The 24,108-nt window shown below is 40.0% G+C and overlaps 1 protein-coding gene across 1 annotated transcript; it reads right to left on the minus strand.

The window, feature by feature from the left end:
- Positions 1-1,855: 1,855 nt before the first annotated feature.
- Positions 1,856-22,747, minus strand: mmel1 (membrane metallo-endopeptidase-like 1). The gene is made up of 24 exons (XM_080025420.1): positions 22,638-22,747; positions 18,807-18,983; positions 18,277-18,321; positions 17,796-17,855; positions 17,511-17,672; positions 17,324-17,404; positions 14,586-14,681; positions 13,975-14,093; positions 12,599-12,664; positions 10,801-10,935; positions 10,481-10,570; positions 9,081-9,217; positions 8,867-8,960; positions 8,637-8,765; positions 8,353-8,451; positions 8,187-8,270; positions 7,994-8,097; positions 6,641-6,699; positions 6,384-6,503; positions 6,157-6,290; positions 5,936-6,001; positions 5,735-5,830; positions 4,872-4,948; positions 1,856-4,454 (listed from the first exon to the last, which is right to left on the minus strand). The coding sequence occupies exons 2-24, from the start codon at positions 18,961-18,963 to the stop codon at positions 4,355-4,357; spliced, it is 2,310 nt and encodes a 769-aa protein (XP_079881546.1). The 5' UTR covers positions 18,964-18,983; positions 22,638-22,747; the 3' UTR covers positions 1,856-4,354.
- Between the last annotated feature and the right edge of the window lie 1,361 nt (positions 22,748-24,108).

The raw sequence follows: 24,108 nt of genomic DNA on the forward strand, positions 1-24,108 counted from the left end.
AAAAAGACGTAAGGACATAACCACACAGAACTCACTCAGAGAATCTCACAATTTGAACCCCAACAGTAGGCTACTTCAAAAAGTTCTGAAGGTGTGTGTTTGTGTGTGTGTGAGAGAGAGAGACTTAGAAGTCCAGACTGATAAAACGGTGACCCTAACCAACTAGACTTTGTGGTGGTCGACAGAATAAGGCAGTTGTGATGTCGTGATCCCAAGCGATAGAAATATCAAGCAGCTTCTGAACAACAATGGCTCAAGCGGTAATCAGAGCACTTGGGGCTCTAACTACCATACTGGGACACGTGGCTCCAGCAAATTCCAGGAACAACATCAGAAATCTCTGTCGAGAAGAGTGCAGTCCTAGGAACAGGTAAGACACTGCGCAGAACAGTGAGGCTCCCAGGCAGAAGGCGAGTGAGTATTCATATGTACACACTAACACACACATATTTTTTCTGTATTTGTGTATAGTATAGGCCTACACAGTAAGAAAACACATGATGTTAGGACTCTCTATCATGAAGAGGAAACTCATGCCATTCCTTTGCGGCTTTACTGTATCACAAACACGTACATTAAAGACCTACTTCACCGGTAGGAATATGAAGGTGTATTGAACTCTGAGATCCTATGTAGCATAAATGTGTAACATTTTTAGAAATCGGTTCATCCTAGCATGAGAAAAGGCACTGTCTTACCCTACATTTTCCCATGTGTGACATCACATGGTAAAATCTAGGGTTAGGATTAACTGGGGCCTATCCGAAAACTTTTTTTTGCATAGGAAATTTCCTTTCCTATCGAGATGAACCGGAAGTACTCGGCGGATAGGTGATCCGAATTCTCCAAATGCTTAGGAAAGGCATAGGAAAGGAGCCTCGATTCATCCTTTAACCCTCCTTTAGCATAGGTTACTCCTGACCAACCTATGCTAAAGGAAAGGAGATAGTGGTATCCCATAATCCTTTACGGCGGCAAGATTTAAAGCAACAGGCCACCGCCGGAGTTTACCGACTCTACACGAATACGAACGAGAGGTAAAACAGAAGAGAGGAGAGGAGAAGAGAGGAAGATTTAACTCGGCTAAAACAAAATAACCCCCCCCCCCCCCCCACACACACACACACAGGCTAAAGATAATAAAGAACTCATAAAAGACCAACATCATAATAGTTATTTTCGTAGCACATAATTTACACCATAAGAAAATAAAATACCAACTTCACATTTAATGAAGTTACTGGGGGCAGTTCATTTCAACATCAACATAAGTGTAGCCTCTTTTTATTCCACATGTGAATTGGGATATATGGGAGTGATTCTCACTCTGTTGGCGACAACCTGATTAAAATCAATATGAAAAGAACGCATGGATCAAACGAGCGCTTGTTGTGGTCAATTTTCGGAGAATAGGCTATATAGTGTAGTTTCACGCTAGTGACTCATGTCAGCAATACTCGTCGTCGCGCAATGACGTCGGTTAGGAAAAGTGAAGTCGAATTCATTTGAAACAGCGCTGTCCTTTCCTATGTTCGATAGGAAGCACCTTTCATCTCTCCTTAACCCCGATGACGTTTAGGGGTTAAGGCATAGGAAAGGAGGCTTATAGGTTAGGAGATTGGACTTTTCGGATAGGCCCCAGGACTGGTCAAAGGGAAGAAAAACCTCATTCATTATATTATAATAGCGATTTTATATTCATAGAACGCCGTTTCCGTAAAGGTGAAGTATTCCTTTAACAATATTAAAATAAATTACACATTACAAGGAGAGACTAAAGATCATACAAGTTGAGACAGTCACTTTAATGGCAATCCAGACAATTACATAGCAGCAGGAACATTCATAAAACATCTTTAACATTCCTATTTCATAAATATTTATTTAGATAAATGGATTCTTCTGAAGGGTAGGCCTAGGCCAATATAGATGAAATTTGTTCATATAACAAAATTATATTTTTTACTTGGCTTGGACATTTAAAAACAACACAATTTCACCATTTAAAATGTGAAGCTATAGAACTAAGGTAAGAAATGTATGCTTTCTTTCTTTTGTTTATATGTAATGTAAATATTGCAGTACAGAACATCGAGTATCAACAATAACACATTGTATCTACCTTTTGTGTTCAGTTAACAAATTTGAACATTTGAATCTAGCAGCTCGTTAGCTTAGCTTAGCACAGACTGTCTGGAAGGGGGGGACATTTACCAATGGTCTCGCTACAGGTATCAAATTACAACTATTCAGTATTTATTTTAAAAAACAAAGTGTAAAAACTATGACTTAGCCTAAATGTTTTTTTTTAAATATATATATATATATATTTAATACACAAATTATGTAGGCCTATTAATTTGTGAGTTTTAATGGTACTGGAACGCAGATTTTGTTACTGTTAAACAGAGCAATGCTATACGTTTTTTCCCCTCCGGTTTCCCCTTTTAATGCTAAGCTAAATTTACCAGCTGCTGGCTGTAGAATAGGCTATATGTAACGCACAAATATGAGAGTGGGATTCTCTGCCAAAAGCATAACAAGTGTATTTACAAACATGTCTAACTTGGCTTTAAGCACTTACATTAAGATTAAAACAGTCTTTTGTTCATGTGTCACACAACAGTATTTGCCAATATATAAAGACTGAGAGACAGACTGAGAGTGTAAAGCTTATCTTCAATGTGACCAGCGAAAAGCAAACAATCAAAAACCGGCACTGTGTTTTTCTTTTTTTTTGCTGCTCCTGATGTCTTTGAATGCTCAATGCACAAAAAACAGTAGCCCTCCTGCAGCTACTACCTCCATCCTCACTCATGAGTTCTGCTTTGCTTTGATTCTCCTGTCGTTACTTGTTAATAAAAGATTGAAAATAACAGTCAGGGCCCTGGCCATCTCTTTAATGACAAGCCCCATTCTTCTGTTTGTCTACCTCTGGGCTTGTGCATGGTTCAGCTGCCGCAGTCACACGCTTCAGCTCACTGCAATACATCCTTTCATCTTACACAAGACAAGGCACTGATCAATGCAAGATCAGAGGGCCAAGCACTTCATCTGCTGCTTGTCAATGTCTGACTGTATCTGAGGGGGGTTTCTGCTCTCGGCCCTTTAGCATGTAATTGGCTATGTCTAGAGGCTAAAAGTCTTGTGATCGCTCGCTGTGTGTTCACATCTCCTCTCAGAAGACCTTGTGGTATAGCAAAGAACAGTTGCATGTAAACTTACATTTATACAAGTCAAGACATTACACATTTGACGTCACATTTGTGAGGAGCTTTGATAGATAAACCCAGTTTGAACACTTCTGGGCCTCGAAATGTCGTTTAAACGGTGAAATGTGTGGAAGCAGAAAACAGGGAGATAGCGAGCTTCAAACACACAACACAGCTGTGAATTAACTTGTCAGTAACCAATAATGCAATAAAGTGATAAACATTGGGGTTTTCACCATTATCACCTCACTCCATCTCCAGGTGTTTTCTTACAAGCTAAAAAGCAGCAGGCCACCAATTATTTTATTAAACATCTGAAATATGTTTTTTTTTACAGCCAACATCCATAGGCCTATACATTTCTATAGTATTTTGCAACAATCATTTGCGGAATATGATAAAGAAACTTAGAAAAAAAGGATCCTCAAAAAAGTGCTAAATGGCTTTGTAGGTTTTAAATATTTGCACTCTTCATATGTGAAACTGTTGAAAACTGCTTCTCTCATAGTATGTCAACGTAATGTTAAAGCTGCAAAGATTTAACAGTCTTAAAGTCTTCATTTAACAGTGAATAACCAAACTCTCTTGCGTTCTTTCTATAAAGCCACAAGCTTTCATGTATTTCAAATTCCTCAATATGCTTTGTTGACTTCTGTTTCAACTGAAGTGGCACAATGTCTTAACAAACAAAACATCAGAGGAAAAACAACAAGGCATCTCAATGCCAAATGTTTATGCACTAAACACAAAGATCTACACAAGAGATTTTTCTTAAAAATTGATTTAAGATAGGCTGGCGAAGCATCTAAAGCCAGCAAGCTTCCTTGTCATCTATCGCTGTTCTTCTCAGCAAAAAAGAAGAACTAGTGAACTACTCATCCAGAGACAACACTTCAATGTTGAGAAGATACTCAAGCAAGTTTCTCTCAGTAAAGTATGCTTCAAGTTTTGAAACTAGGCTGTAGTCCAAGATAATATCCACTTCAAATACATTTACAGTATACACAAATATCTGTGTCATCACTCTGCTGCAAATGAATAGGGATAAGCAGGATGTCTATGTTGGTTCAAGAAGTACAATTTGAGCTTTTGATTTCAGTTGCCCATGTAAAGAACAAAATATCGCTTTAGAGTAAAACTTTCTACCAGACACGACACTTCAGCTCAGGATTCATTGTACTGCCCTTTTGGCACTTGAAAGCTTCTGAGAAGGCTTCAAAATTCTGGAGAGATCCAAGCACCCTAAAGACAAAAACAAGACATTATTAGGGTCATAAAAGCTAAAAGAAATTGTGAAGGTTAGAGGAGCCTTTCTACATAAATGAGTTTTCTTTTGCCCCAATCTTTATATAAGCTTGGGACAATATGAAAATTTCATGTCACGATTATCCTGGCCAAAATAATTGTGGTTCACAATATTAGAAACAGCGTTTTTCTTAGATTAGTGTTAGGAATTCAAAAACCCGTAACATATCCGTCAATACAGATCTTATTTTGAAACTTTTTCTTAATTTTGTCTTCGGATCAAAAATGCACAAGTAGAATGTATTTACAGTAGTTTAACGCAGATTCCAGACATTAAATCGATCAAATTACCTAAATAATTGTCTGTTTTGTTCTGAGGTACTGTATATATCTGAGAACACCGAAGCTCCTTACCTGTATTCTAAGGGACTGTGTGAGTCGGTCTTAACGGACTGGCTAGCATACTCGGGCCGATAAGTACCACACCACACCTAGAATAGGAAAAAATAAATGATTGCATGTGTCAAATTTTTAAAGCAGACGTAATGACATTTTTTACATTAAAAACTAATTATTGTTAAAAATTTAATTTTATTTCGTCTAATATATAACTCCCGTTTACACGAAATGTTAACAGCACTTTGCGTCTAATAATTCTTCTAATTCTAATTCATACAAGTTTGGTACGTTATTTATGTATCAACTAAATTGTAAAATTGCCAGTAACATTGGGGAGTAGGGGCGCTCCGGTGGCGTAGTGGATAGAGCGCGTACCATATCAGCGCCGGCCTTGGCTGCAGTGGTCGCAGGTTCGAATCCGACCCGTGGACCCTCACCGCAGGTCACCCCCCCTCCCTCTCTGTCTCCCCATCTCAACTCTGTACAATCTAATAAAGCTTGAAAATGCCAAAAAATTATCTAAAAATAAACATTGGGGAGTGATTCTGGCTCTTGAAAAATATTTGTATTGGGTGTTTGACCTGTTTTATTATCCGTGAAAGTTTTCTGCGTATGTTTTACATTCCCTGGCACCAAGATGCTCTTTACTTTGGCAGCTCCTCTCACCCTCTATGTGTGTGGCTGAACTGACTTGTTTTGGGATTGCTTCAGCGTCTCACCCCCTGACTCTCTCTCATTGTCCCAAGTGTGTACTTCTTCTCAGCACCAATCACCCCATGAAAATGCATCTCCCAAGCTTTGGCTCTAGAATCCAGATGGAGAAATTGTTGTCTGTTGAAAAAATACTATGTTACTTTCCATATATAATTCTTACTTACTTGGGCATAGTTAAGAAAGAAAAGTTGCTTGTGATCCAAGTCTAGACCAGGTAGACGATGTTCTTCACCCTGCATCTCCACCCACTTAAGATAAGCCTGTAAAAGCATACACAAAAGCACACACTTTAATTCATTTGGGGCAGAATGTTTATTTTAAGATTTTTGTCATGTTGTGTTGCACTTTTGCAGTTAACAGCCAACCTTGTATGCTTGACGAACACCTCCGTTGTCTGCAATGTTCTCCCCTAAAGTGCTTATCCCACTGACCTGCAGGCACACGGACAAAACCGTGAACACACACTAACAAGACATTCTAATTCTGTGGGTCTCTTAAGTGGTCTCCTAACATGGATTGCATTGTCACGGATTACAGCCAAAGAGAACATATCTTAATTCATACATGCCACTGTGTTCTTACATACATTTTGTCCACCTGCTAGTTTCCAGTTGAAATTGCCATATTGTTGCACCATGCACTGGGACTGGTCTTTAAAATGCTCAGCAGAGTAATTACTCCACCAGTTTAGCATATTTCCGTCTTTGTCAAAATTGCGGCCTGCAGGGAAACAAATATTGCATTAAGTAAAGTACTGTTTGATAGACTTGATATGACAAGAATGATCAACTGCATTTATCACTCGGGCCTCACCGTTGTCATCAAAACCGTGTGTGATCTCATGTCCGATCACCATTCCTATCCCACCAAAGTTAAGGGCCTGGTGTTGGTGTTTACTGAAGAAAGGCGGCTGCAGGATTCCTGCTGGAAACACTGAACAAACAAAAGTGTAAACACAGTACAATCAACACAAAACAAGATTAGATTTAGTGACTGTGTTAACATAAAAAACACATTTTATTCGTCACAGACGCTCCTGGTGGCCTTATTAATCCTTGTAAAGCGCTCACCTATCTGGTTTCTGTTGGGTGAGTAAAACGCATTCACCACAGCAGCACCTATGATCCACCTGAGGAGGGATTGGCATTTTCAGTCAAAGGTACATAGAGCCCATTCGGCAACACTTGAAATAACGTACAGTATTTAAACCTTTTATTTCTAATGTTCTTTGTAGATGACTTGATGAGGACACAGTCAGACCATCTCTTTTGGCGCTTTTCCACCGCATGGTATCAGCTCGACTCGACTCGACTCAACTCGCATTTTTGGCTTTTCCACCGCAATTTCATGGTACCTGGTACCACGTAGCGGCTGCTTTTTTGGTATCGCCTCGCTCTAGGTTCCAAGCGAGCTGAGCCGATGCTAAAAGGTGACGTCGGCAGACGGCCGGCCACTGATTGGCCAGAGACTATTGTCTGGCCAATCAGTGGCCAGAGACTACCGGCTTCATTCTGTTGTTTATTCTCCCCAACTCTCCGGGACTTTTGAGTGTATTTACGCCGCTTGCAGCCTTCTCTGGCTCTCTTTCATTTGATTTGCATCACAGATCTGAATTTATTTTCCATATATTCGCTAAGCTCACCCAGTGTTGGTTGTTGGGGAAGTTACTTATCATACGAGAGGAGACATGTAGGGCAGCTAGCAGCTAGGCTAATAGTAGCCAGCTGGGACAGACATGATAGCGAGCGATTACATTACAAGCCTCGGACTGAACTGATTACCTCAATAAAATATTCAGGCTGAGACACGGCTTGCATTTGAAAACACGTATCCTGAAACAAGCACTAAACAGTCAACTTTATCATGCCCGTGTTTACGTGCATAGGGATGTACGTGACGCATCCCTACAGCTGACTGTGTGGCAGAGTCACACATCGGGACAACAACCATCCCTTTTAATGGCCCGTAGCAATATTCTTCTACTTCTTTTAGCAAACAGATACAAGGGGGGTATTTCTTAAACATTTTTCATCCGTGTTTTTGGCGGTTGGTTCAGTTAATAGTGCAACAACTGCTCGCAATTTCTGCTCTGCTACTTTGCTCCGGAGTAGGCTTTCAGACCCTTACGACGACCACGCCCACGTTCAGCAGGTACTATTTGCGGTGGAAAACGACCCGTGCTGCTACCAAACCAAGTTGAGTCGAGTCGAGTTGAGTCGAGTCGAGCTACATTTGCGGTGGAAAAGCGCCATTTGTGTCACTGTGAATTTGCGTCAAGACATTCAATGGACCATAACCATGTTAGAAAATCTGTTTTGCTAGTTTTTTTGCTGTGCAAAAACTTACTTGGAATCCAAAATCAAATTACAAGAGTGTTTTAGTAATATAGACAGCTTGTACTGCCAGATGTATCAACTGCTTACAAGTCCGGGTCAACAGGTTCTCTGAGCTTCTTCAGACTCTTCTGTGCTTCAGACTTGAGGTTCTCAAGAATGTTCTCGAAGTAGTGTTCTTCACTGTAATTAAGCTGGAGACAGAGACGTTACAATCCCAACATAAGTTAAAAGTGTCACTTATTCATAGTTTGTGGTGGAAGAAAGGACAATTCCTACTTACATGAGCGTACTCCTGGTCAAGCTTCTGGTTGCTTTTCTGCAGAATATGATCTGGATAACCAATATGCTCTTTGATTGCCATGGCCTGGAACAATTAATGTGATAATAAACAAACAAAAAGCATCTAGAGACGTTACACCCTTATTTTATCAGTTTGGCTACTTTACCTTCTCTCTCGCTTTCTCCTTCGAGGGAGCATCCATCCAGCTCAACTCCTCCAGTGTTTCCACATATGCTTGCTGGATCTTGTTGATGAGGTCACTGACCTGTGAACGGTGTAATCACAATCCTATTCAGTAACAAACTTGCCAGCGGTAATACATGCTAGATTAAATGTACACAATAGACACAAGCTTTCATTCACTGTTTGACGCAAACTGCTGCTATGGAAGTAATAGATGTCCATGCTTTAAGGAAGCAGATCTTTCTGTGAAGTTCAATGCGAGTTTACCATTTGTTTGCTCTCTCCAGCAAAGGTCTCACGCACATACAGAGCTCCAACTGCGTTCTCCATGCTGCTCTGCACGTAACGGACACATTCTCGCCACCAAGCGTCCTCCACAGTGGTCCCATAGAGAGTCTGACCATACACACACACAGACAACACACACTGGACTTGAGTTATTGAGCTTGGGTTTATATTTTATCATGTGGTGTTCTGTTATGTCATGCTCATCGCACCTTCCTGTAACGTGCTCTGGCATCCTTGAAGCGGCGGCTTAAGCTATTAACTCTGTCCATGATAAGCTGCCAGGTGAGGTAGTTTTGCATAGTTCTGGAAGACAAGATTGGGGGTTTCTTTTTAACTTTCTTATTAAACATGATGAATTGTAGCTATTCTGTAATCATTTAATTTTTTCATGGATTCCTGTTTGCATAACAGGCTTGGACTGACCTGACACTGTGTCTGGAGAGAACGTCATTCATCTTCCCTAGGTAGGGAGAACTGTACACCACCACCTCCTCCTCCAGCTGCACCTCAATGGACACACTGGTTAGCACACCTTGAATGTATTGTGTCCAGTTAAAACCCTGGAAAAACAAAAGGAAGCAGATACTAAATTAGCCAAAACTTCCTACCTTTAAGGTAGAGCTAAACACTGTCTACTAGATATCATTTTGGACACAGCATGTGGATACTTTTTTTTTATTGATAATTTAATCTTAAACACAGTCATACAAACACTCTATAATTGTGTGTTTTTTAATTTCTTTCTCTTTTTTTTCTCTGTGTTTGCTCCCTACATTATTCAATTCAATGAATTAGTGAACTGTGAAAACACCATAAACACCAATGGTTTTACTTTCACATATTGAGCTTTCAGGTACAGCATGTAAGTGGCAGCTTGAATTACCAGCTGTACTGTAAAAAGTAAACAATAATTCCTAAGGTGTAAAGGGGCAGAAATGTGCTCACTCTTTCATCCACTGTTACATTTTGTATTCAATAACAAGACCTATGTTACCTGAGACTACAATAAGCAAATCTACTGTTGCTATATGGTCACCAGCAGTCTAATGCACTTTGTGTGTTATGTTAGCTTGTGTGTTATGTTTCATTTCTAAATGATTAGTTCAAGATTCTGCTTTCCTTGCTGAGTTAGATGCAAAGATTGATGCCAATCTCCCGAGCAAGCGGCAGGTTAGCTTTTCTTAGCTTTCTACAAATACTGAATATAAACAGGTAGCATGGTTCCTCCAACACCTGGAAAGCTCATTAATTAACAAATTAAATATATATATTTTTTTTTGCATGGCAACCTCACGGTCACTCCGGGAAAACACTTGTCTTGCAAGGTTGTAAAACCACAACGTGACATTTTAACCCGTCAGTTTTTGAAGATAGCATGTTAAATTACTGAGTTTTACTTAAAAATTCTGACAAGTAAGTTTTCCTTTCCTTTAGCTGTTTCTCACTATTTTCAGGCTTTCACTAAGCTAACAGTTAGCTTACTATTCAATGCACAGAAATAAGCGTGCTATCAACCTTTCCATCTAACTATTGGCAAGAAAAAAGAATAAGTGTAGTCCAGTTAATCGTAATTTAGTATTTTCCGTTGCTACAAAATAAATGGGCTATAAATAATGTGCCCTACTAACATAATTGCCTTCTATGGTCCTCTGCCAAGTGGACAGCTTTTAACTGCCCTGCTCAAGGGCACCACAACATTAAGTTTATTAGGCTAAATGGTTATATCCTCATTCAGTCTTTTAGTTTCTCCACTTCATTGTAAACGTTTTTTTGAACAAGTGACCTTCATGTTACACACAAGACAGAAGGGAAATCACACTTACATTAAAACCGAATGTGCTCTGCAACTCTCCAATTGTCATCTTATTGTAGAGAATGGTGACATCTTGGCGCTCCTCTGCTGGTGATGTGGCCTGTCCAGGAATAGAAAGAAAAAAACATTTTTTCTTGTAGCTAAATGTAGCTTTCCCTTCATCAGCAAAGTCCTATTCATTGTGTTCTTGACACATTCCACTTTCTATCTTCACACTAAATGTAGCCTGGTTCTATTGTTTACGGGGAGGTGGTGCTCATTTTCTTCTTGTCATTATAAGTTATCCTTAACCCATGTTCCACGAGTCCCGCTGCAGTGTCTGGGACTCACATTGGCGATGTCTGTCTCCAGCTCCAGCACTTGCATCATTTCTTCCCACACACGTTCTTCATCCTGAGTCAAGTTCTTGTCCTCTCGGGTTATCTTCGCAATAGAAACCATGAAATGGAGGTAGGCCTCTCGAACCTGTGGCACAATCACAAGCTCTCAATGTAAGGTTGTCAGAACTATGGAGGTAAATGGATGTATATATATTTGTACAACTTAGGGGACAACGGGGGAATCTGAGGCATCGGGTAATGTGAGCCACACCCTGTATCTAGGCAACGGAAAACATTTTTGGTCATGTGAGATATATGTTTTCAAGCCCCTCTCATTTCCCCATGGCCCTGAAAGCGAGGACCTCATGGTGCTGTGGTAAGCATGTTTTTTTCACCAAAATAGGTATTTTGCATGTAAAAGTACATTTTCTTGCTGTCAACTTAATCAACTGTTGTGCCAAAGCAAATGTATTCACGTAGAAAAACTTCTATCATACGTGTTGATGACCTACCAACATATAAAAACCATGTGATGATATTAGCTAAAGATTAGCCTGAAATGCTAAGAGAGGTAGTTTTTTCTCAAATTGTGGTGGTGGGGGAAAGTGAGCCAAATGCTGTGGGGGAAAGTGAGCCACTGTCTAACTTTCCCCCACCATGAGGCACAAGTTAAGTTTAGTCTTAAACATATTTTAATGTAATATTACATAACATATGTTTTATTTTAATGTCATACACATTGTAGAAAAGCCATCATGCCAAGGAAATACACCAGGAAGACGACCTTGGGCAACTACACGGAAAGAGCACCTTCTCATCTTCCCCTGTAACCTTCAGGGCTGGATGTAGAGTAGGCCTAGTTGTAGAGTATGACAGGCTGATGTTATAATCCAGTTGGGTCTTCTCCTGTGTTCTGAGTCCCAGGCTGTTCTCGCTGGTTCTGATTTTCCTATGCTTTGACCCCCAGACACAAGCTGGCTCCAAGGGTCCTGTGTTCTGACCCCAAGACTGTGTTCTAATCTAACTGGTTCTATCTGTCATTTGAATCTTATTAAAACCTTTTGAATTATAATATGTTGTATTTGATTTTGTTCAGAGTTACTTTCAAGTGTTTAGAAAATTTGCTTTGCTTAATTGACCAAACCCCATCATTCTTTTACTAGTCCGACATTAGTTCTGGAATGTGTGGCTAGCTTTCAGGATTCTAACTGTTACAATATGTGTTGTTATGGTAGTTTCAGAGTGGAAAAAGTAAGTGGATCAGTTTACCCCCTTGATTTTTCTGGTCTGTCTCAGTTTACCCCACAGCTGGGGTAAAGTGAGCCACGCGATAACTTTTTTTAAAACAATCATATTTTCACTGCCCTTTGTCTTGAAAAAATTCTGCTAAAGCCCATTTCTAGGAAACATCCTGATTTAATGGGAAATGTGTCAATTTGAGTGATAAATCATTTTAGCTCGCTTAGAGGGGAGCAAATGTAAAAAGTGGCTCAGATTACCCCGTTCTCCCCTATACAATTGGAAAATGACAAAACTCAACATGAAAGTTTATTTTCTAAAAACTAATTTGGGTAGACATTTTCTTTGGTAAAACGCTAGTTAAAATGCATATAACTTTGGCATTGTTTCTCTAAAGAGATGTGTGAATGCCATAAACAAACTCCCATTCACTTCAATTACGATACCACAAAAATCTGACAAATAAAACAAACATTTTACAAATAAATACAAAGTTATCTGCATCATTAGATTCCTGGTCGAAATACATTGATTTATGATTTTAGTGATCTGCTCTTGTAAGATCTTACCTTTTTGTAGTTTCCATCATTGAAATAATAATCTCTTGATGGCATTCCAAGTCCCGGCTGGTCAATCTAACCAGAAAACAAGAATGGCAATAAAACAAATTTTTAAAGATAACCATCTTTAGTAAAAAGAATGGGCTTGAGCTAAGTGCCACAGACACAGGGTGTCATGGGCTGTGTCTTGATTCAGGTATTGCATGGGTATTGCAGCCTACGAAGGCTGCATTTGAAGACCGATTGCGTCATAGCGGCGCGCAAAGGCTGTCCCGTTTGCAAGGCTCCTTGCAAGGCTCCTCATATGCGGTCGTGAAATGCAGCCTTCGTTTCACGGTTTTGAAGGCTGCATCAGATGGATCCTTCGCGGCCCAACATATCCCAAGATTCATTGCGTTTTTTTCAGAGATGGCATAAAATAAAATAAGAAATAACAAAACAGCAACGTGTTGCTCCATCTTCTTAACTTTTATCTTCCTTTCTTTTTTTCTTGTACTTTTTTTTCTTTTCGTCTGGTAGACAACTTATTTTTCTTTTTTCCTCCGTTGACAGGGCTGTCTCCGTTGGCAGCAATCAGGGTTGCTAGGCAGCACAGGAGCGGCGAGTCGTCACGCAAGGTAACGGCTTGTTACGTAAACCGGAAATGCTCGTAAACCAAGACCTGCGGAGACCGTCTCATTTAACAAGGCTCGTTGGCCTTAAAACCGGCCTTAAAATCGGCCTTCAAAGGCTATAGCCTTCATAGACCGCGAGACTGCGTCCTACCAAGGCTGTAACCCCTGAATCAAGACACAGCCTTGGTCTGTCTTTGTCCTTTCTTGTTTTGGTGTTTCCTGTTTTATTTTGGTATGCCTGTCTTGTTCCTCCCCATGTCCTGTCAAGTTTCCCTCTTGTTGATTGCTGCTCCCTCCCCTAATGTGTTGCACCTGTTCCTCGTTGTCTACCCTGTCTTGTGTGTGTGTGTGTGTATATATACTCCTTGTGTTCCTTTGTTCCTTGTCTGTGCATTATGGTTTTTCGTGTCAGTGTGTCCTTGTCTTGTGTGTTCCCTCTGTTCCCTGCTTTACTTTTGTTTCCTGGACTTTTTGACTTTTAGCATTTTTGCCTGTTGGCCTTTTTTGTTTTTTTTGGAGCTAAATAAACAAACATTTTCTTGATACGTCTTGCGTTTGGGTCCTACTTGCCTGCCTGTCTGCCACACCGTAACACAGGGAAGTTGGAAAGTATTCAGAGACACAAATAGGCTACACATTTTTGCGTTTGATCTTTTCATGGAGTTTGTTGACAATAATAATACATATAGAATAGCACCAGCCATACCAATAGTTGGTGTATAATGAGAGTATGACTGTTATCTGTGCTCCAATAGACAGCGATCATCTTACGTAAATGATATGGCGCCGGGAGTCACGGTCGTCCGTCCACACGTACATGTCCAGCAGAACCTTCTTGTGGAAACGAGCAGTTAGCGTTGCCAGTGTGTCTTCTAGGCTCCATGCTTCCTCTGCAATCACAGGAAGAAAAAAAATGCTGCTTAAATTAAACAAATTTGTCAAGCAGGAACAATCAGGTTCCCTTTTTGCCTATATGGCTCTTAACTGAGCTCTCTTTTTAAATCTATGTGTGCAGATGCAGCAATGTGTGGTTAATTCTGTTTGAGCCACCGTTCGTGATTATTTCTCATTAAAGTGCCAAGAGCCAGGAGCTTAGGGAAGAGCAGAGTGGACTATTTAAAATCCTTCACAGTCCTGAATGAGGCCCTGCTCGTCTGCCCACTCATCACGCTTCCAAACTCCACACCTGACTGCTCAGCTGAAGAGCCTCTTGATCCCGCCAATAGAGCTCATACTCAGAAATTCCCTGGGCACAAATACAGCTGCACGGGCCCTGGGTGAGCAGATGTTTCTGAGTAGGGACGTGAGTGCTTGTTTGTGTGGAGGTACTGTATTTGCATGTTTTCATAGAACAGCCTGTAGACATGGATTTTTTAAATGACCTGTGGTGGAGTTCCAGTCATCTGATGCAACAGGCCAATCTCCAATACTCTCGATTAGCTTCAGGAGAGGCTGCGAGTCACGCTGCTCTATCAGGCCTGCAGGCAAAATAACACAATTTTTAAGGAAATTCGCTGGAGGGAGGACACTTCCCAGTTAAACATACAGTACATATATGTGTGAGCCACTGAGCTAACCAAAGCTAACCACAGCCAGGGTCATCCCAATGTTCCCAGGGCTCAATGTTTCCAAGGTTCAATGTTCCCAGGTTTATATTGAACCAAATAGGACATACTTACTGTGCAGGTTAAAGGTCACATATTATGCTAAATGCACTTTTTAAATGTGTTCCAACATATCCATGGGTCCACGGTGTGCCTAGAGACTGCCAAAATATAAAAAAAAATAACAATCTCTCCTTTTCTCACTCTCCCCTGTTCTGAAACCCCCACCCCTCCCCCCAATATACTCCGTTCATAATTCTCGCGGTTTATGACGTCATAAATTGCACAGCCACATCCCCATATTTTCTTTATATGTCCATGCTTCCCCCCCACATTAGCAGTAGTCTATGATAACCCCACCCCCCCATTTCTTATTGGTCCATGGCCCCGAGATCCTCTGGAAATTTTTCAGAGCGACAGCCATGTTGCTTTCCCCGCTAAGCGACAAGATGCCCATAGTACAGCCTGAATGTTACATACACCAACACAGAATGCTTTTGCTCATACTCCACTAATTTATCTTAACCACAGCAGTCTATGCCTCGTTTTTAATAACACAGCGGATAGGAAGCTACCTGTGCTTTTTTTTAAACGGTGAAACTAAAATAATAGTTTTTATTGGTAGTTTTGCCTGACTGGTGTATAGCTATTAGCTTTGGGACAAGCAACCAGCTTTTGCTCATAACACGCTGTTTATATTCCCCACAGCAGTCTGAAAATGACTCGTTTTTAACATGACAAAGGATGGGAAGATATTCCTGTAGAAATCACACTTTGAAGCTACTGTTTTCACTGGTTTAAATCGTCGGAGTCTTATTTTTAGCATTAGCGCCCATGTAGCTTCGGTTGTAGCACCAAGTTTTGCTCCTAATACACTAACTTAGCTTTCCCCTTGCAGTCTAATAATGCCTCGTTTTTAATAACACAGCGGATAGGAAGCTACCTGTGCTTTTTTTTAAACGGTGAAACTAAAATAATAGTTTTTATTGGTAGTTTTGCCTGACTGGTGTATAGCTATTAGCTTTGGGACAAGCAACCAGCTTTTGCTCATAACACACTGTTTATATTCCCCACAGCAGTCTGAAAATGACTCGTTTTTAACATGACAAAGGATGGGAAGATATTCCTGTAGAAATCAAACTTTGAAGCTACTGTTTTCACTGGTTTAAATAGTCTGAGTCTTATTTTTAGCGTTAGCGCCCATGTAGCTTTGGTTGTAGCACCAAGTTTTGCTCCTAATACACAAACTTAGCTTTCCCCTTGCAGTCTAATAATGACTCGTTTTTAACATGACAAAGGATGGGAAGATATTCATGTAGAAATCAAACTTTGAAGCTACTGTTTTCACTGGTTTTAATCATGTCAGGTCATGTCAAATTGTTCAAAGTATGGCTTAGCTCCGGGTAAACACTGTGTTCGCAGTCACGCAGTGTCTCTCTAGTATCGCGAGAGCACGGCAGAGATGGTGGGAGAGCCCCATGGACATATAAAGAAAGTCCGGCAGAGAGGTGGGAGGGGCCATCCAGATCACACAAATATAGGTCATCCTGAGACCAGAGGACAATCAGGGTATAGAGGCTTGCTACAATAAATGATCTGAACGGGTTTTTCAGCAAACATCTAAAAAAATAAGTATTAGGGACTACTTAGACCATATAAAATTGACAGCAAAGTGCATAATATGTGAGCTTTAACACACAACCACACATTCCAGTGAGGCAGACGTGATAATTGAGTCGGTCTACTTTTGTGTGACTTTAATTTAATTTAAAAAAAATGAAAAATGAAAACGTTGCATAGTCAACCTTTAAAAAAGGGATCACACTGTAATCTCTCAGAAACATTGGTTGACAAAAGCAATCTCACCGCAAGGTTGAACTTTCAAACTTGACTTTTTAGCTGACATGGGCGAGAAGTAAAGGTTTCTGAAAAAATGGAAATTTAACCTTTATGGTACGCTACCCGTCTACTGAGCATTGTATCAGCAGGTCTTCTTGGCTTCTGAGGTATTTAAAAAGTCTTACATTTAATTTACTATTGGCATAAATATTTAATAATTTTTCTGGAGTTTCAGGCAGCACTATTAGACCTGTAACATGATCCGTCACCACTGCTAGCTGAATTAACTTTTGAATTTTTTTATTAGTTAATGTAATCACCCATTTCACAGCAGGCTGTAATATTAAAATTAACTAAATATCATTAGAAATATACTGTAAATGATGGTGCTTTACTGGGAGGTACTGAGATAATGTGCTGCAATGAGAAATGATTTGAGGCCACATGGTGTCTTCTGGTTTTACATCATGGCTCTTGAAATAAAGATGTAATATTAAAAAGATATTTTAAAAAGTCTTCGTTATAACTTGCTGAACCTTGCAGAGATCCTGCCCAAAGGAGACCCTCCGATACAATCAGCAGCTCCAGAAACACAACATGTTTTTGTCAACCTGTCCCATGTTTTATTGCCTCCTATCAGAAGTATAATACCAATTTTTAGACAAAGAGAGACCTACTATCATTTATGCAGGAGCTGTAGAGGATTTTGGCCTTCCTGATTGCGTCTCTGTCCTGTTCATTCTCCGTTTCGAGAACACCTGCGTCAACAACAACAACACAATCAAACATTTAATCTCTGAATGAAACCCAACGCAAGGCTCTGAATGCTGCATCCCACTGACAACTATAGTTGAAAGAGCTGACCTTTGAGGACAATCTCCAGCTTGTCCCTAAGAATGTCAAAGACGCTGTGGCGGGAACTTGTCTCGGGGATGACATGTCGCTCCAGCCAACCCCCGCATGCGTACTGATAGAAATTATCACAAGGCTTCACAGACTTGTCCATGTTCTGCAAGAGCCGAGCAGCTTCAGGGTGTCACAGAGACAATAAACTATCACATATAGTTTGATTTTTTTCCGCAGATTACTCAAAGAAAATAGCAGAAATTAAAAACAACTAGAAAGCATTGAGATAACAGTTACTCTCACCTGCAGTAACACAGTCCGCGGATGTGCATACATTGTTGAGGTTGGAGCGATACAGCTGGCCTGGAAAAAAGTGTCAACGTTTATGAGAAAGCAGTTTGACAAGTTACCTCCCTTACTAAGAAAAGGGGGATGTTGTTGTGTGAAACGTAGAGCTAATTCCAAATTAATCTAGTTCCATGGTACTCTGTGTGTGTGTGTGTGTGTGTGTGTGTGTGTGTGTGTGTGTGTGTGTGTGTGTGTGTGTGTGTGTGTGCTCGTGCGTGACCACATGAGTGCTTGCTGGTGTGTGTGAGAGACAGCCAATGTCTATGTCAGCAGTGACTCTGTTCTTTCACTTTTGTGTGGCACTGCTGATCATGCAGTAAAGCAAATCACTTTGTTACAGGGACTATCAGAGGAGCAGGCCCGAATACAAGCCAACCCACTTATCCAACAGCCTACTCTGTGTTCATGTTAAGAGCGTAAAACGAATGACACTCACTTTTACCTGTTGAGCTCCTTGACACACTTTGCCTGTTGGATTGATCTACATTGAGTTGGAGAAAGAGATATTCACACTCCATTAGACACAGTCAGGATGGCTTTATCCTTAATTATAATGATATTTTCAATGGTTTTTGACTAAAAATATAATCAAGTCTTTTGTAGAATTGTAAGTTTGCAAGTCATCAACAAGTAATCTTTTCTTTTAAGCAGACTCAGAGTTGCATTTGCAAAAACTACTTAATGTAAAGGCTTATGTGTTGTGTATTATAAGGCTTATTTGGTGAGTAACAGTTACCTTTAAACACCTAAAGAAAAGTTAACAAATGACACGTCTGACATAAGCACATCAAAATTGCAAAAAGCATGTCATGGCCACATCTGAGACCATTTCTAAGGTCAATGTGTGTTTAAATTCTCAGCTTGCTATCACATGAAAACAGACAAGGGAGACACTTGTCATCACCAGTGTCTGCTGCCATCTGTAAGATTGGGATCTTTCCACAGTGAGCCTGACAAAGCAATTACCTTTCACAACTGATGTGTAGAGGACTACCAGCCCGGCCAAGGCACAGCTGACCAACAGCAGCAGCACGGACAGACCGATTTCTGCAACAGTCCAACGACGCTTTCCAGGTTTACTTGATTTCTCCATGATATCCATTTGGCTTTCAGATTTGCCCATATTCCTCCTGACTGCCGGATCTGTGGGAAAGACACAGTTGTAGTGTTGGATGGTCCAGGCAGCGAGCTGCCAGTGAGTGTGTGTGTGTGTGTGGGTTGTGCAGTGATCCATCTGTAAACTGTGCCAGCTGACCTGCAGTGAGAGAGCTTCAACAGCTAAACACCTACAACAACTTCACCAAAAGAAGTTGTGAAACTGTTTGTCTCGTTGCATGAAAACAGTTTGTCACCCTGCATGTTATTCTTTCTCGAGTACAGTAAAACACTTCAGTCTGGGTTTCATTTTGATTGTCTTTATTTTAGTTGATTTGTTGCTGCTGGATCCACAAAATTAAATTTGACTTTTTTTCATTTGATAGAAACTTAGTGGGCTTGCATTCCCTCTGATGTATTTATTCTTCATCATCTTCATATGAGAGGAAAATTAATTTTGAGATTAAGTTGGTGAGTCACCAACTAAAACCATCACACTTTCAGAAAAGAAAGAGCTTGCTTTTCTTGCTTTGACTCATTGGTCCTCAATCTTGGGGTCAGGACCCCGGAAAAAAGAGTTAAGGATCATTTGAAGGTGTTGCAAGATGATTAAAGGGATAAGGAATAAAAACTATGTTTTGTGACACAATATCATCTTTCCTTTTCCTGAGTTTTCGTGTAGTTTTTGCATTGGTTATGTGAAATATTGTGAGATAAGAACCCAGTTTGCTTCAGATGCTCTCATGTCTACATGAAGCAAATCCTGAGGGGTCATCACACATCATGCTTTATTTGTATGGGCCACACAAGCCAAAACAGTTGGAAAACACTGACAAAAAGCACAGATCTTTGTGTCTTTGGGGGCTAAAACGTTCATTAGTATTACCTGACTGAAATAACTTTTTGCTAACAGCAAAGTGACCTTTGCTCTAGGCTACCAACATTAATATACTACAAAATGAACTGTCCATTTTAAAAATAGTTAACAAAAATTATTGATACACAATTTTGATATGTAAGTTAACAATACATCCGGTTTTGACAATATCAAGCAATTCTGTAACACAGCTTGACATATTTTTATTCTGAGTTGGAAACAGATTATAGTATAGATACTGAATTCAGAGAACATTCCCACAGTAACACTTACAACTAGGTTTCCAACCCTAATGCCACATGAGGACATGCTAAACTGATGGGTCTCCAGGGCTTGGCACACCAGTTTTATTTTACCTGAACATATTCATTACATTTTGTTCAGTGACGTTATGTCTGACTTTATCATCAAGCACCATCTGTTTTTAATATGGATAGAGAGTCGTTGACTATATTGAATGTGAAATTTAGTCTGGAAACAATTTAGGGAGCAGTAAATTAACAATTAAACATACTTTCACCGACTATCCAACCATCACCACACACATACACCCTGCCACTTACCATAAGCCTTCTTTTCGAGAGCAAATTTCTATGCACAATAATGATGTATGTGTGAACACAATATTGCAAATGAGCATTTGTGCAGGGGACAAAACGACAATCACCCGTGGCTTTCAGCAGCATTGCTTTGCATCTATTCACTCCGCAGCACCTGTTTCTCCATAACCAGCGCCATTGCCCTATCATTAGGCCTGACAGGGGATGCGCTGTAAATCAGAGGTTCACACTGCTGTGCCCCATTAGCCCTTCCTGATGAATACTCATGGGCACATATCTGGCACCGCAGTGACAAAGAGCAGGCGGGGGCTTGTTAGGGCTTCACACACAACCTCAGCATCATCAAAATGCACAGAAAATCCTGAATTAAAGAAATGGCACTACCACCCACTCTATGGGAAACTATGCAATAATGTGCAGTCTACTGTATCTTTCCAAGATTTGTTGCCCAGTAATTTACATATTTGAATGTCAGAGAGCTGTACAACATTTCTGGTCAATCCTACCTATTTCAGGACTGAAACACATGGAATTTAGCGGGTTTATTAAATATATATAGAAACATGCATTTCTAACCCCATAATCCACTCATATTAAGTCCACAGCTCAAGCTCATTTTCATATCCATACAGCACAAATGATAACAAATGTATTTAAAAAATTGTGAAATGACTCAACAAAAGTATTTTTCTAAGAGCAACAAATCAAGCTTCAGTAAATGCAATCTGGTTTGCATTTTGTAAGCACATGATGTGACAAAATTAAGAATATTAATGTTATTTTTAGACTATTGTAATTTTTATTTTGTGTAAAAACTAATTAGAAGCTGCCAACATAATATAGTGTGCTAAAAAAAATTGTTTTAACCAAGACTGAAAACATCAATTTGTCAACAATCCGAGAATGCAGCACATCAATGTAATGTTATTTCTTGTTTATTATTACCTTTATGATGACATTAGTCTTCATGTCATGGTAATGCCAGTCCAGTCTTTGTAATATAGGCTGGTGTGACTATTTGAAACCCAACTATATTTATTATTATTATTATTATTATTATTATTATTATTATTATTATTATTATTATTATTATTATTATTATTATTATTATTATTATTATTATTATTATTATTATTATTATTATTTGAAGTAGCATTCTAAAATCAGACAACATTGGTTAAAACTATTGCATGGGCTCCTTTCAGTAAATTAAGCTATATTTATACTGTTTAAATACATATATGAGTAATGTGTGCAGCTCATCCACCAACCAGAGGGTTTGGACAGCCTCTGGGTAGCCTGATAGGCAAAACCAGGAACACTAAATAATTGGTCCTTCTCATTGCTTTGCACACAAGGTAACCGTCCCATAACCATAACCATAACCATAACCATATGTATTTGCATTTACATCAACTAAGATAGACAGCCAAAACTGACAACTGGAGAAACTGCAAAGACAATAAGCTATTCTCCCTACAGCTATACAGCCGTACACAGTTCTTCTCAAGGATTCAGTGTAACATATGTCATGTATTTTCTGCACATCTGCATCACCTTTGAAGAAACAAGAACGAGTAAGTAAGTGTAACGGCAAATATTGCATATGATCTCAAATGATAGAATGCTTATATCTGCAATAGGAAACTGTTGCTGTTTTAAGCATTCTATCATTTGAGATCATATGCAATATTTGCCGTTACATAAGCAAGCACGATAAAACATGCATTCAAAAAAAGTGTTAACATACGTGGCTTGGTGTAATCTAACAGGTCAGAGGTTCAGTGTATAAAGAACAAAATCTATTCTCTGAAAGTGAGACTAATAAGTAGAACATATTTGAATGCCTCCTTGTTGTGTCAACTTGTGTGCCCATTAAGATTACAAGCAGCTGTGTTCAGTGACTGGTTCTTTGCTCCCTTAAACTTAGCATTTCTTACAAAACAAGGATTATGACTCAAAGGTCAGGCTACAAACAATCTGCACACTTTCTCCAGTATAGTGTTATTTGCTTAGCTGCGACCCATAAACCTTCAAGTCTATGATTAAGACAACAGTGTTCATTTTCCACATGTAAAAATGTGCACAGCAGCTGAAAAATCTTAGATAATGTCCCCATGATGCTCGTGCACTTTTAGAAATCTGGGACTGCATAGAATCTGACTTGAGAGAATCAGCCTCAGGGCTGCAGTTTTAACTTTAACCTCCATCACTTTGGTACTTGACCGCCAACAGGAATCTAATGGAAAGGATCCAGAGGCTTACCTTCTGTGTGAGGATGGTAGAAGTCCCTGAGCCGTTCCCCCCACAGCGGGCTAATATCTCAGACACCCCTGCTGAGCATCCACTCAGAGCTGGTGTGTAGAGAAATGAGTCTGTGCTGCGGGTTGAAGGAGAAGTTCTCCCGCTCAGTGAGCTGCTCAGGGCATGAGTGAGAAGGCAGAGAGAAAGTGAGAGAAAGAGATTGAGGGAGGGAGGGAGGGACAGAGGAGAAGAGAGAGGGAGGAGACAGATGGGAGGTCATAGTACTGGATTGTTTCCCATTAAAGTCCTCTGATAAGAAAAGAAAATGTTAGGGATGTGTGTGTTGTAAGGGTTTGATTTGGGTGATTATACGCGTGTGTGTGTGTCCTGGGGGTCAACATGACATGTTACAGAGAGCACTAATTTCCTTTTTTTTGTGTGGAGTGTCACCAGCTGCTGAGTGGAAAAGTAAAGCTTGCAGTGCAAAAAGGTTCTTGAAGCGCTCTGCAGACAGCTAATAGTAGGTTTCTATACCTCATTTGACTGTTTTTTCATCTCTGTGGCCATAAAGGTGTGTGTTGATGTATGCCTGTATTCCTGCATCATCAAAACAAACAGCACATCTTTACTGTTGTCATCCCTTTCTACCTATGTGTCCGGGAAGACAAGTCTTCAGGGAGATCTGGGGTGGCCACTGCGTGCCCCGAGGGGATCTGAACCCTGGCCTGGCATCAGATTGAAATGGCACGGTGCCCGGGCTCATTATCAGCCTGATTAACCACGCTAATTAGCTGATTTAAAATAAAGTGGGGGTCGCAGGCTGAATCTCATGAACACCCAGTTGCTCAGGTGGTTTTGCTGGGTGAGACAAGATATGCATAAACAAGTTTAGTGGATCCATCCCAAAATAGAACGGGGCCTCTAAGACGCGCTAATACGTTAAAGATCTCTTTTTATTGCTCACATCAGTTAAATCCGCTGAAGGGGAAAATTTGCAGAAAATGTTTATAGTGAGGAAGCTCGCAGACAATTCACCACAGCATGGCTCACGGAGAGCAGTACAGCGGGGAGTCGGGGTTTGCAACTGAGTTAATCATTAATTCATAGATTTTGTTTTGCAGGGGAGGATGTTTCCTCTCATATAATCATGGTGTCAAGTGTTTTGCCTCAAGCACAATATCATTGATTTCCATTATATCCTGATTTCTATTCAGGTAGATATGGTATGATTGTTTTTAAAATAACCAAATGTGTTGCTCCTTTAATCCCATTTCCTAGCTGCTATACCTGCAATATCTTGAATGCATCATGCACAACCATACATTTGACAATTGGGAAATCTTGGGACCAAGCCTTATTTTATCTAAAAAGCTATTAGAATTTCCACAGTAGATCTATATATTTGACCACAGCTCTAACAGTATAGGTTTTAAATGTAGTGCACGTTAGGTTCAATCATTGGGATTTCTTACTCTAAGGTAAGGCAGTTTGG

Source organism: Ammodytes marinus (genome assembly GCF_949987685.1).
Source record: "Ammodytes marinus genome assembly, chromosome: 4".
Lineage (NCBI taxonomy): Eukaryota > Metazoa > Chordata > Actinopteri > Uranoscopiformes > Ammodytidae > Ammodytes > Ammodytes marinus.

Excerpts from the sequence above, each read along its gene's own strand:
- mmel1 (XM_080025420.1), bottom strand. The coding sequence starts at position 18,963 with ATGGGCAAATCTGAAAGCCAAATGGATATCATGGAGAAATCAAGTAAA. Across the intron at positions 14,682-17,323 it reads CAGCTCCTGCATAAATGATA|GCCTGATAGAGCAGCGTGAC; the intron begins GTAGGTCTCTCT and ends TTTTGCCTGCAG. Across the intron at positions 5,831-5,935 it reads GTGTTCGTCAAGCATACAAG|GCTTATCTTAAGTGGGTGGA; the intron begins GTTGGCTGTTAA and ends ATGCTTTTACAG.